This window comes from Poecilia formosa, unplaced genomic scaffold (assembly GCF_000485575.1).
Source record: "Poecilia formosa unplaced genomic scaffold, Poecilia_formosa-5.1.2 Scaffold173, whole genome shotgun sequence".
Lineage (NCBI taxonomy): Eukaryota > Metazoa > Chordata > Actinopteri > Cyprinodontiformes > Poeciliidae > Poecilia > Poecilia formosa.
In genome coordinates this window covers 100,063-114,081 of record NW_006800112.1, presented here as the reverse complement: position 1 = coordinate 114,081, position 14,019 = coordinate 100,063, and the positions used below count along the sequence as shown (strand labels likewise).

General features: G+C 40.6%; 1 protein-coding gene and 1 long non-coding RNA gene across 4 annotated transcripts in view; one reads left to right on the top strand and one right to left on the bottom strand.

The window, feature by feature from the left end:
- aatkb (apoptosis-associated tyrosine kinase b) overlaps window positions 1-14,019 on the top strand; it is a 60,118-nt gene that overhangs the window by 26,425 nt on the left and 19,674 nt on the right. For 2 of the 3 annotated variants that reach the window (XM_016678052.1, XM_007565183.2), the window contains exon 2: window positions 9,450-9,583. In XM_016678052.1, the coding sequence (XP_016533538.1) occupies window positions 9,539-9,583 (45 nt within the window). In that variant the 5' untranslated portion in view covers window positions 9,450-9,538. Of the gene's footprint in view, window positions 1-9,449; window positions 9,584-13,270; window positions 13,556-14,019 lie in introns of those variants that run through there. The other variant, XM_016678050.1, reaches the window with a different exon arrangement.
- Window positions 9,533-14,019, bottom strand: part of LOC103147037 (uncharacterized) — a 6,770-nt gene continuing 2,283 nt past the window's right edge. Inside the window, exons 2-4 of the long non-coding RNA XR_477218.2 lie at window positions 10,121-10,229; window positions 9,757-9,941; window positions 9,533-9,613 (exon numbers count right to left, since the gene is read on the bottom strand). This is a non-coding gene — a long non-coding RNA (uncharacterized LOC103147037). The remainder of the gene's footprint in view (window positions 9,614-9,756; window positions 9,942-10,120; window positions 10,230-14,019) is intronic.

The window sequence follows — 14,019 nt, the reverse complement described above, 5'->3', positions numbered from 1 at the left end:
TTAAGCTGTCAAAATTAATCACAACTTGTCATCTGTTAAATCGATGTTACCAGGTGTGATGTTTTTTTTATTATTATCTTGCCATGGATCCTAAAATGCCCACTGTGATTTATTAAAAAAACCACAGGTTCCACTTATTTCTCTTCATTTTCACACACTTAGATACAGGACATGGTTCTGTAAGTTCCTTCTAACAAGAATTATTCTATCAGTCCAATTTATTGTGTGCAATCACAGATGTATTAATCAAAAAAAGTTACATTTATTTAAGGACTTATTTAGAGCAAAAGGGCTTCACAAACTAATTTCTAATGTCTTACAGTGATTTGCGGGGAAGAAAAGAAAGGAACGAAAGACAAACGTACTATTTTGGCTTTGACTCACTTATTGTTCAGAGACTGAGGCCAATTTTCTGCAGCGAAAATAATAATAATAATAAAAAACCTTCAGAGTGGTAATTACGCCTCCTGGAAGTGTTCATAAAAACATTTCATCTGTATTTTTTTGTTCAGCCTTTGAGTGAGGGGAAAATACTTGATTGTCTTCATTCAGTTGTTTTTCTTTTCTTCCTGGGTCGGCCTCTGCGAGCATTTGAATGAGTCTGAACTGGATTTCAGGGAAGACGTCGCCATAGAAACCAGCTGATTTTTATGTATTCGTTGCATCTTTTTTTTTTTTTTTTTTACCGGCTCCGCGTGAGTCAGTCGCCGCGGCAGCTGCTCGTGAACCTCCGGTCGTGTTGACATTCAGATTGCTGTCGGTGTCGTTTGTTTGTCCGCGGAAATGTGAGCGTCGCCGTCGTTCCTGCGAGCGACCGGATCGCCTCGCACTTTGACCTCTGACACTTCACCGTCAGACCGTCGGCGTTGTCCATTTCACGCGCTGTTTGAACCCAATCACGCTGGATTAGCCACCTTCGTCCGTCTGTTTCCCCTCCTGTCACCATCACATTCTGCATCTGTGTGATTTCTTCCGGAATGATGACTCCTCTCGTTGTCATGCCCGGCCTCCGTCCCCGGCGGAAAGTGTGGTGTCAGCAGCAGCAGCAGCAGCAGCGGGCCGGAGACGGGAGCGATGATTTATCCGCCCTCTGCCAGCGTTTGTGACGTTGCGTCTGTGTTGGCTGTGAGAGCTGAAGCTTTATCTCTGTCACCGCTTTGGCGCACAGATACACTCATGCAGACATCGCAGCGAGGAGCTTGTATCGATTGTATCCGTTCCTTATCTTCTGTTTACAGCCTCCAGGTCTTTTATTTTCTTATTTTTTCACTTTGTATTCAGGAGAGGGATTTTTTTTAAGAGTAAAGGGATAAAGCTGGACTACTTTAGCAGTAAAACTTACCCAGGACACTTGCACAGCCTTTTTCCACTCCATTAGTTCAAAGTAACAATCAAAGTGTGGATAGTCTGCTGATCCTGCAGACCACTCTGACGCTGAATTTCTGACACACACACACACACACGCACACACACACACGCACACACACACACACACACACACACACACGAGGCCTTAAAGTATGTGTGCATGTCAACATGAAGAAAAAAATTAAGAAAAAATATTTATTTATTTATTTTTTGTTTTGGACCACTTATTACCTGAGCTTAGGTATAAAACACACCAAGTCTTTGACAGTAATCACAGCACTGCTGCAGAGAAAAATGCTACACCACAGGTAGGCCTGTCACACTAAACAATAAATCAGTTAATCACATGATAAATTAAAATAAACTCAATCATTTTCATTTGCTTGATTCATCGTTTTTCTCTCTCTCTCTTTTACCAAAAACTGACCAATACAGATTTTCAATCTGGCTCAACTCTCCATCTCTTTTTTTAAAAGACAATTTTGCTTACAGAGACTCCATAATTCATTTTATTTGTAGTTTTCATTATTTATCTTGGACTTTCCAAATGTCTCCTGGTTCCAGTGTTTAAATGTTCATTAGAGTTTAAAGGTTGTTGATATTTGAGAATATGTTCTTGCATTTTTATGCCATTACTGCCGTTACAGTCTTAAAACAACAATGTTATCCTTTATCGCAGCAAGTTCTGGGACAATTTATCATCCATCAAACTTTATGGTGACAGGCCTAACCATTTTCTTTTTGGGCCACATCAGGATCATAAATATCCTCAAAAAGCTGCTGTGGCAGAATGTATTGATAAAACCCATGCAAAAAACTGCTGAAATATTAATAAATAGTTCCCTCTGCATTCCATCGAGTGTTTCTTGAAATTAAATAACACTGAACGTCTTTTCACATTGATGGAATTTGGCAGAATACGGATAAAGCTGCTTTGATTTGATCGATACAGTAATATTTCTGACGGAGACACAGAGCTAAAAACTATAAAAACTAACCTGTCGTCTGTGAATCGTCTCCCGGTTTTCTGACGACCTGTTTGTTTCTTTGCCAGTCCCTCGGGACACAGGACTTGTTCCCACGGCGATGACTGATGGACGGGTCAAGCCATTACCTGCTCCAGAATCCCACAGTGAAGGTTCAAAAAATATATTTCTCTTGGTGTTCAACATGATTCCTAATTTTTGGCCATGCCTTCCAGTTTGGTTTTAGTAAAATATTCCCTACTTCTCGATGCTCATTAAGTAACAAGCAGCAACTTCCAGCTGTGTGAAACAACGTGAGCCGATTCAGTTGTCCTCAGTTGGAAGTACGAGAGGAAGAGGCTGACCTTTAAAGCTGCCATCAGCCAAATCTGCATCTTGACTTAAATCCTTTTCTTGCATTCTCTTTGTGGTTTCTGTCTTGTTCACCCTCACGTTTGCGAACCAACAGAAATCCTTTCATTTCTTCTCCTTAAGCCTCGGTAACTGTAATGATTCCTGCTATAAAGATATTTTCCATCCTTTCAGCGGCTTCATGATGCCGATCACGTTACCTCTCCTGTCCGGGCCGCGTTTTAAGATGAGCCTCTTGGCTTGTTCGGCTTCCTTCATCCCTAATTGGGATCGCTTTACAGAATCTTCCTCTGGATTCAGTCCAGCCCTTCAGAAGTTCTCACTTCTGTCTGCGCTGAGCTGCGGCTGCATGAAGGATACGTAGCGTCTGAAGAGCTCGGCTGATCCAGGTGGACGAAACGGTTGTGCTGCTGTCCGTTTTGTCCCGTGATATGACGGACTGACGCACTAGCCCAGTTCAACCAGTACAGCCGACTTCCTGTTCCTCAGAAAACATCGCTGCCATGTTGTGCGTCACTGGGTCAGAAACATGAGAGCACGCTCGCTTTCAGGTTTTAGAAATCCACCTTTTCACTTTTCAGATTTCATTTGAACATTTCAAACACAAAACGTTTAGCCCATAGAAGCGTGATCCACTTACCGCCGACGGCGAAAGGAAGCTCTTCTTCCTCTTTGTCCGTCCCGGAGAGTTTACTTAACTTCAGAGGGCAAGTCTGACATTTCAGAGACAGAACGCTACAGATGTTATTAGCTACAGAACATGACATATTTGACTCAAAGCGACAGATTTTTAAAAAAAAAACAAAGCTAACAGCCCTGAAAAGATTTTAAAATTTTAAATGACTTCTCAGTTTGTTCCACGCAAGGCCAGCGGCAGCAATTTGTGCGTCTTTGATGTTTTCATGACTTGAGCTACAGAGCAGCAGCAGTAAAACGTACTAACTCTGATTTATGAGCCTTTATTTATGTATGCGAATTGTAAATGTAGATCAAATCTCCGTCACCCAGAAGGGACACTTTCTTCCAGATCCATCGCCGTTTCCACTAGAAATCTTTGTCCAAAACATCATCATGCATTTCAACATTGCATTGTAGCTTGTTACCTAATCAACTGCATTTCTGTAGCAAAGCGTTAACGAGATCACAAAGCGCATGCAAAAAACAAAATAAGTTTTAAATATCGCATCACTTGCAACTGACAAAAGCCATTAAAATGTTTCTCATCATCACTTTCTTCAGTCTGAGAAATAACAAAAAAATGTGTAGGAAGAGTTTTCTGCGCTGTTCTGAAATGCTGTAAAAGGGACAGTTTGGATCTTAAGTGAGTCTTTTCTGCAGCAGACAGAGCCAGTGGTTTATCCAATAGATTACATTTAACTATAGAAAACAGCACATTATAGTGCTATATATAACGAAGTCAAGCACTCCAAGCATTTAAGCTTCTTAAGTTGCCATAAAAAAGTGCAAACGTCGAGTTTTTTTCACAGGAAGGTTGACATTTTCATTTCTTTTGCGACTAGATGACATGAAATATAAGGTCGTTAACTATCAAGATGCTGTAGACCTTTGCAGATTTCACTTAAATCATGTCTGTGATGACAGTGACATGAAGTTTCCGGGTTACCAGCCTTACCTAATCTAACCTGACTGCTGTGTAGCTTTGGGTCCATTTTTGACCTTACAAGAAGATATTTAGCTCATAAAAAGTCACACTGGACGGCGTTTTCAGGAAGAAACACAGGACAGAGCTCTCATCAGGCTGCAGAAATCCCCACCGACTGTTTATCCCTCTTCTCGTCCTGCTCCAGCAGAACAAACACGTGAACCTGTCGGATCGCCTCAGTTTGGACTCCCCCTGCACGGAAAGCGAAGCGGCCGCAGCTCCGAGTGCTGCAGAGATCGGAGCTCTTTGGGGCTTTCTTGAATTCTTCCAACCCCTTGTTGTCTCTCCCCATTTTCTTCTTTTCAGTCGTCGACATGTGCACCAGCTTTTTTCTGCCTTGGGAGACGCAAAATGGCTCGAGGCCAGAAGTGTCGTGGCGCTCGTACCGCTGGCAGAGGGAACGCAGCATCTCCAAAAACGCGTCGTGTGTTTGAGTGCGTGTCCTTCAGCACACGCATTTGTCTCGTTGGATTTTGTCTCATTAAGATGGGTGAATCTTCTCGGTTTTATTTGAATTGGCAGTCGGCCGCGTGAATTTTCCATATCTGCAGGAGAAAATGCGGTGGAGAGGTATTTGTTGGTGGGTTATTGGATCATTGATGACTGTTTGGGTTGCGTCGGGCCTCGGAGCTGTTCTGGTGCCACTGCTCCAGTTCCTCACATTAATTTTCCTTCTTTCATTTCCTTTTTATCTGTCTTCAAATAAGAACTGCTGCCGTCAGCTTTCTGCTGCACCTGTTTGCTTTACCTCTGTGGCCTCTTCATCTGAATAAATCAGCCTTAAACTGATGTCCTTCCTTTTTCCTGTCACTGCTGCAACCATCTTAACCAGGCAAAGGATTTTATCCTCTACTCTCCTTGTTGTACAGACTGCAGAAAATATAGAAAATGTCATTTGAACAGGTGTATGACTAAGTGGAATCTAGTGGTACAAGACTTAAAATTGCATATTTACCTCAAGATTATTATTATTATTATTATTATTATTTTTTAGGAAATCTGTATGAGGTGCAGCGTCTTGCACTGTGGTGAAGTGCTTTTGTCTTCAGTAATAAAGATAAAATAAAGTGGAGGAGAACCACATGGCTTAGATGTGTCATATACGAGGTTAAGTTCCCAAAACAATTCTCTCCTTCTTCCCTTATTCATGTCAATCTACTGTTGAATAAAAGCCACTAGAGCCACAAAAACCTTTAAAAATAATCAAATTAAAGGGTAACAAAGTGTTGTAAAATATCAGGTATAGTATTCAAAGTCAAATTTTTATGCCACTTTGATGCTGTTTGCAAACAACTTCATTAAATTATGTAGTAGACTTTATGTGACACCAAGGTGTACAATTAGTAGGTAATGGATTTTCTCTCTCTCTCTCTCTGTGTCTCTCTCTCTCTCTTTTTTTTTTTACAAATTAGGATCTGAAAAGTGTGGCTTGTATTCAGCCTAGAACTGGCTGAATCTGGCTTAAAATAAAATCAGATTTTTTTTTAAATCTAAAATTCCAATCTTAATCAGTTTTTTTTCACCCCAACTCTTTTCCTTTAAGAAAAATTTACAAATTACAGAAAATATCTTTAAAAAACTGGCTCTTATTTCAATCATTCAAGCTGTAAAAAAAAATAAATAAAAAAAATAAAAAAGATGGTAGGTCTTGGGAGAGTTAATGTCACTCTGGGCTGAAGAAGGGCATTGGTGGAGGGAAAAAAAAATCCAGATTTTCCATAAATTAAATCTTCAAAAACACAACATTTGATTAATCAATATAATGAATCGGTTGAACATCCGATGTTTCGGGTTGTGGTTCTGCTGAGGTGAATCTCCGCCCCGGTCTCAAGTCTTTTGCCACCATAACAGGTTTTCTTCCAGCTCCATTAATCTTCCCAGCAACCTCTTCCTGACCTTTCCGCTGTGTTCATGATTAAATCACACAACTCTCTTGACTAAACAGGGGACTTCTAAAAAATCGCCCTCTATTTTATTTGTAGACTTCGCCTTTTTGATTTATCACTAAAAATCTCGAAGCAATTGTTCTCATTTTCATTTTCCTTCCACTTCACCAAAATGTGCTTCTTTATGTCGGTCTAAAATCCTGAAACCCGTTTGCGAGGCTGCGTTTCTGTTAGCCGTTTCTCTGGGCCCCCTGTATTTGCTCAAAAAACTCACGTAGTGCCAGGATTTAAAAGCTTTCCTGCACAGGCACCGCGGCTGCATCTTTAAATATTAATAGTACTCGCACAGTCAGGCTGTGTTTTCTGCTGCTGGGTGAGGTGGGAAGCGTGGGAGTTTTACATAAACCACAACTTGGTAAGAATATCCTTGGCTCTCCATAATTATCCCCCTGACAAACGAGTAATTAAATCTGAATGGCCTTATGTAGCATTTCAGCGCTCCGGATAGTTCCTCATATAGAGCTGCACACGGCTTCATGTTGCACTTTATAGTGCAGAAGGAGGACACAAATGTGAAAGTAGCACTAGGTGAAATAAAATCTCAAAATGCCCAGATCTGACCATTTGTTTCATTTAAAATGACCATGTTTTTGTCATTGTTATTATTATTATTTCTCTACTATAATTCCCTCTTACTTGTGCCAAGCAGCCTCTTTATACAACAGTGTTTACTCTCTTTCCAATTAAACTAAGAGCTTGAATGCTGGATAGTCATGAGAGCAAGTTGCACCAGAATGTAGTGGATCAGCAGCACCAAGTGTGTGTGTGTGTGTGTGTGTGTGTGTGTGTGTGTGTGTGTGTGTGTGTGCGTGCGTGCGTGCGTGCGTGTGCAGCTGGGTGGCAGGGCTGTCGGCAGAATCGATGTGAGAGATTTACAGCTAAAAGCAATCCTGCTTGGCTTTCTGTTTCCATGGTAACCATTTGCATTTCGGGTAGCCGTCGGAAAGTGAGGGAAATGAAAGCTGTAGTGATGCTGCAAGCGGGTTGCTGGTGAGGCGGGACGAGATGCTCGAAGCCGTCTCCCCGGCGGTGAGCTTCCTGCTTCATGGTTTTGGTCAAAGGGACTCGATGGGATGGAAAACGGGAAACGGTCCAATAGAAACGGCTCGACGGGGAGAACAAATGTGATTCCTTAAATGCATTAAACTTTTATGTTGTTTACCTCTATGTCTCACTTCGGATTTAACTCCAGGGCTCCTTGGTTTTTCTTCCAGCGACGCGCGCTGCCCCGAAGACTTTGCTGAATGCATCTGCAAACGAAACGTTGCACATCCGTCAAATCGCAGGCAGATTCTTTCATCTGTAAATTAAAACACAACGCACTGGGTTATTCTACTTTTTTTTTAAAAGCAAAATGCAATATTTATAAAGATGCAAAAAGCCAAAAAAACCATTTTTTTAGTGCATTTTTTGGTTCGATAAATCCTAAAACACATAATACTGGTCAAGCCGCAGCTAAATTACTATTTTCAACATTTACTCAGTTTGTGAAGATATAGCTTAAATCATATTTTTGTTCTTTCTATATTTTGTCTCCTTAAACCTTCAAGTATCTTCCATGCAGCCAGAAAATTAGCTAGCAATATTCTGTATATTTAAATACATTTCACTTCTGCACTTTTTGTTTTGTAAAAACACAAAATTTCACTAAGTATTTTTGGTCTAGTTTTAGTACAAATATATTGGCACACTTGCAATGTAGTAATACACAAACTAACATACATTTGAGGAAAATATAGGATCTTATATGAGAAAATACTACTTTCTTTGCCAATTCTTTTCACTTATTACATGGAAAAATGTCTTTTTATTAGTGAAATAATCTGCCAGTGGAACAAGAAGGGATAATAACTTTAAAAAAAGCTCCTCTAGCTTGTAAAAAAGAAAGTTACTTATAAGTTAGTTTTGTCTTGTTTTGAGTGTGTGAAGATATTTGCACCAGAAACTAGACAAAAACTCTTGTTCTAGATTTTATGCTGCTCTCTGCTGGCCTTACATCTGGACAGCTTGTCTGTCACAACAGCTCATTCTTTGTGCTCTGGAAGTGAGCCTGAAATCTCTAAAAAAAAATATTTATATAAACTGCAGATAATTTGTCTCAAAGATGCGTCGACATAATTGAATGAACCTCTATTTTTGTGGATCACGGCCTTCGATGTGTTTAATTCTTAGTCGAGAATTTCTTTCTTATATTTTCTGTTTATTTTATTTTATTTTTTTTTTGGGGGGGGGGCAGTTCAACATCTCCGATGGTTTCTGTGATTCTGCTTTGTTGTAAATTATTGTTTCTGTTTTCTCCTCTACTGTGATCATTTCCTTAACTTCAGCTTCATAGTTCAAAATTAAAGTTGCTCATGAATTACTACTCTGCTTTCTTGTCATTCATAAAAAATAGAAATAACCTTAAAGTTCTTGCAAAAATATTGCAAACATTCAGTCGATGTAACATTCCTCATTGAACCGGGACTCCTTCAGTTGCCATTTGAATGCTCTCGATGCAGCGCTGCACTGTCAGGTCTGTTGGATTCTTATGAAAAAGCCTAGCAGATCATACTTAAAAAGTTTAAATTCAAGTAAAGGTCTGGATGTTCTCAGGCCGACGTTTCACAGTGCAAGTGTGTTTCTGGGCCACTGCAGTGTCGCAGTGACACAAAAATATCTTTAAACTTTATTCACAACCTCATAAATTCCTAATGTATTCAGTCTGAACTTTATTTGGGGGGGAAACAGATGAAATTTAGAGAAATGTATTTATAAGAAAATCACTTCTGGGCCCCCTAAATAAAACTTTAATGAAAAAGCGAGGTGGAGCAGAAAATGTGCTGCCTGCGTTATGGGGCCGGGCTTTTATTCGACTTTCGACTTTATTGTTCTGTGAGTAAAATCTGCAGGACTATATTGTCTCAGAGTATTTCATTCCCAACACAAGCAAGATGCTAGGTTTTAAATCAAACATGCAAACATCTCTACAGCAGAACATTCATCAAAAAGGCAACAGAAAACCCTCCGTTTTTAATGCTTTTTGGTCTTGCTGCTGATATAAATTACAACATGCTCCAACACGCACCTTATCGGATTATCACGCAGTGTTGAGTTCAGCAGCTGACATTGTGCTTTGCTCTCTGTGTCCTGCAGATGGCGCTCCACTGAGCGAGCTCTCCTGGTCGTCCTCTCTGGCTGTGGTGGCCATCTCCTTCTCGGGTCTCTTCACCTTCGTCTTCCTCATGCTGGCGTGCCTCTGCTGCAAGAAGGGCAAGATGGGGTTCAAGGTGGGAAGCATGATGAGCTTTGGATAAAAACTGAGAAAAGACGAGCAAATCTATTTTTAAAAGAATTAGAACACAATACAGTTAATATTAAATGAAGGCTTGTGTTTTTTTTTTAAAAAAAAACTTTAAAAGCACACAAATGGTAAAGTGAAATTTAATCTGGAGTTACTCACTGAAGCTGAGTGGACAGAGGGATTCGCTGCATCTCTTCGTCCGCTGGATGGAAGCCATCCGGTGTTGTTTATGCAGATGGGAAGCAGGAAGAGCAGCAAACAAAGCGGGATGAGTTTGTGTTTGTGGAGCGGTGCGGGCCCCGCAGCGCTGCATGACCGCCTTGTGGACGCAACAGAGAAACCAACTGGGTCACGGCGCCAAGTGAAATAGGGCAGAAAAAGAAAAAAATGGTGGCATACGTTGTTTTTTATTTTTATTTTTATTTATTTTTTGCTTGCTGTGGAGTTCACACAAGTGAAAACTGATGTTTGATAAACTTATTTTCTTAAATCCTAGATATAAAAACTCATGCATCATTGATACCTGCAGACAGTTGAACCAGCTTTCAGCAGCTCGGTGCCACAACTGCTTGTGTTCAGCTGGTATTTGACAAGGACTGTCAGCCGTAGGAATATCTGCTGCTTTTAGGCTCCTGTTGGGTCCAAACAGAACATCTGAAGATCTCAGCATGAGAATAAGAATGAAAATGTGTTTTTGGGAAAACAGTCTACAGAGGAACGAGTTTCTTCATGTTTAATGCAGCTCATTAGAACTTCTGAGAGTTCCTCCACAACAAGCCTCTCTGCTGGGATTTGGCAGGAGAGATTGAGTTATTCAACACTTTGTTTTACAAAATAATGCAACAAATTAACGTAGTTATCGTCGGCTTAAACAGTGTTTACTTGGTTAAACTGTGTTGAACGCAGCAGATAAAGATAAACGATTTTTGCTCAAAGGCTTGGAGAGATGAGGGATTGGTTTAATGATCAGGAGCGTTTAGCCTCTGGGTACATCTTCACATTTTCTGCTATTTTCTCCTCTTTTTTTTAAGTTTTCATGCTATTTGTCAGGTATGTCTGACTGAATGTGAGGATCCTCTGTGCTGCTGCTGCTGTGGTTTGGATCTAAATTAACACCAGTTCATTTATTTTAAATGCTGAAGACCTGACTAAAGTGCTGCAGGATCCACAACTCTCTGCTGGTTCAGAGTGATTTAAAAATGGTCATTTTGTGAATCCTCTCCACTATTTCCTTCTTATATTCTGCTTTACATCCACAATCATGCAAAGACGGTTCATAAAGACTCACTTAGCTGATTAGAACTGTAAGATTAAACCCATTTGCAGGAACCCACGGCAAACTGCAATTTGCCCTGATTAAATTAACTGTCTGCCTGCCCCGCAATCAGCTGTAAAAATAACAACAGAGACAGGAAGATCAAACATTTTACTGGAAGAGCTGGAAGATGTGACAGAGAAGAACCGGATCCAGGTCTGAAACAGTCCCGTCTACACCCAGAACAACCTAAGCTAATTCAGGAATTTTAATCATTTTTTTTATTTGTCTTAGTGAATCTAATCCTGTAGTGTCAAACACCGTCTTGTTCAGTTTGACGAGAGTTACAACCAATATTTTTAGTTGTCGAAGGGTAGCTGCCTTCAGAAATCCACAGTGAGATTTACTTCTTCACACAAAACTGGTTACTGCTGAATGTTTTCTGGCCTTTCATGGTAACACTTTATTTGAAGGGGTGTGCATAAAACTGAGATAATACTGTCATAAACATGACATAACACCGGTTATGAACATAAAGACGTCTTATTGAAGGATTATGACGGTTGTCATTCGGTAAATAATGACACTTTTAATGCAAAGTTGAGACTTTTAATGGACTTTAGTACAACTTTGCATTAAAAGCCTCATTATTTACCGAATGACACTTCATCACACCAGTCATCAGACTCCTTCATGTTCATACCAGGTGTTATGACATGTTTATAACAGTGTAATGTCAGTCCTATGTACAACCCTTCAAATAAAGTGTTACACATTTTATTAATAATAATTTTAATACATAGGGAAGGAAAATTGATGTGACCAGACCTCACCCTATTCATGACCAAAACCACTTCAGACTGCTGCTTCTGATTGAAGATAGTTTCCTCTTTAACTTTGTTTGACTTTATGATGGTCACTCGTCTGAAACCTGTCAGAGTGTGATTAAGGTGTGTTCAGGGTGTGATTAAGGTGTGTTCAGGGTGTGATTAAGGTGTGTTCAGGGTGTGATGAAGGTGTGTTCAGGGTGTGATGAAGGTGTGTTCAGGGTGTGATGAAGGTGTGTTCAGGGTGTGATCAAGGTGTGTTCAGGGTGTGATCAAGGTGTGATGAAGGTGTGTTCAGGTGTGTTCAGGGTGTGTTCAGAGTGCGGTGAGGGGATTGTGGGAACAGAGGAGGACTGAGTGTGTGTGAGGAAGGGTTTTCTCATGAGCTCACAGTGCCTCCGGCCTCAGGGCCCCATTTGCCTCTGACAGAGGAGGAAGAGGGAATTTCAAAGAGACGAAGAAAAAAAAAAGACTTCAAGGGCGAAGATAGAAAAGGCTTTCTGTGTTACTGAAAAAAAAAAACAGACAAGGACTCGTCCTGTGATGGAGCATCTGCCAATGCTACTGGCTGTTGGAGTTCATTTAGACGAAAAAAAAAAAACAGATCTGAAAAGTGAAAATCTCACGAGTTCCACAGTTTGTACTTTTATGTCCATTTTTATTAATTCCAATAATTTGTCTCGTTGCAAAAGTTCAGCAAATGCCGACTGCATCTGATAAATGTTTGCCATTGGTGTAAAAATGACAAAAGCGTAACTGAGAAGTTGTGGACTATGTTTGAGGCCCAGTACATGGTGTTTTTTCTGTCTTAAATTTCATTTCATTTAAGATCCTAAAAAGTCTTAAATATGGCTTTCTGAAATCTGCTGGTACCAACCAATTTAAATGATCTCCACCAACACTGCCAGGAAAAGTAGTCAAATACTGAGCCAGAGTTTGTTGACAGCTTCAAAACGTCTGAAATATACCCAAATATTAGCCAGAGGTCTATTTTTATTTTTAAGCTTACATAGTTTTGAACATTTGTGGACAAAACTCCTGAGTTTAAGAATCCCTGAAGTTGTTTAATTGCTCTCTCTTAGTGAAGAGTGATTTAAACGAGTAGTAAAAAGCTTGACGTTAGTGATATTTATGTAACAGTAGATTCTGTTCTGACTCTTGAAACGGAAACCTGAAAATCAGGTTTCCAAGTGAGATTTTGCGATTCTGAAAAGCCCAAGTTTTTCTGTGACATTATGCAGTTTTAACACAAAACGCTGCAGAAGCGTCGCAGTAAAACGCCTGAAGCCGTAGAGATAAACAGGAAAATCCACTCTGACTGTTTTTAATTACATCTTGGACTAAATGTGAAACATCAGAGTCAGACTTTGGCTTATAGCGCTCATGTTTTTCTCGGTACACATCGGGGTGACTGTCCTGCAGGAGTTTTCAGGACAGACACGAAGACATCCAGTGATGTCACATGTGCAGTATGTGAACCCCTCCTCTCCTTCCTCCTCCTCCTCCTCTTTGTATGTTTTCTCACATTTTTGGGAGGCCTTGGCGTCTTTCCTCTCCCTCTCCAGATGACCAGAGGTCCGCTCCAGGCTGTGCACTGGGAGCCTCTGCGCTCCTCCCTCTTCCTTTCTCCCTTCCTCTGTTAGCTTTTTCTCCCCTTCATCCCTCCATCCTGGCAGACTTGGGGACAGTCTGTGGTCAGCTGCAGAGCTTCTTCCTCTTCTTCTCTCAGCAGAATGATGAAACTTTTCACTCCCTCAGCCATCCTCATCACCTCTCAGTGTGTGTGTGTGTGTGTGTGTGTGTGTGTGTGGTTGTGGGAAACCAAGAAAAAGGCTGAAATGATGAATTTGGGGGTGTTTGTCATCTTTGGGAGAAGGTAAGCTCATGCAGGACTTCAAATTTTCAGAAGAATTCAATTAGAAGATTTGTTAAAAAAAATGTATTCATTGCAAAGTTGAAAATGTTGCATCCCAGTTTAATGCATGTGTTGAAAGGTTGCAAAGTTCTCTCTGCAATGACATATTTCTTGATTTATTTTGACTGTTTGGAGAAGAGATTATTTGCAGTTCACAAAATTGAATTTTTTCAGAGAAGAAGGAAGCAAACTGAGCGCCACGTCGAGTTTTTTTTTGTTGTTTTTTTAAATGCAACATTGTGTATGTTTGTGACAGAGTGTGGCTGCAGAGACTGAAAACACATGTTGGATGTGAGAGAGGGGGCGAGCGGGGCCGTGTGAAGGTTTGGAGTGGAGGCAAAAGGAGGGGTCCGGGGCCTGTGTGGGTGTGTGTGTGTGTGTGTGTGTGTGTGTGTGTGTGTGTGTGTGTGTGTGTGTGTGTGTGT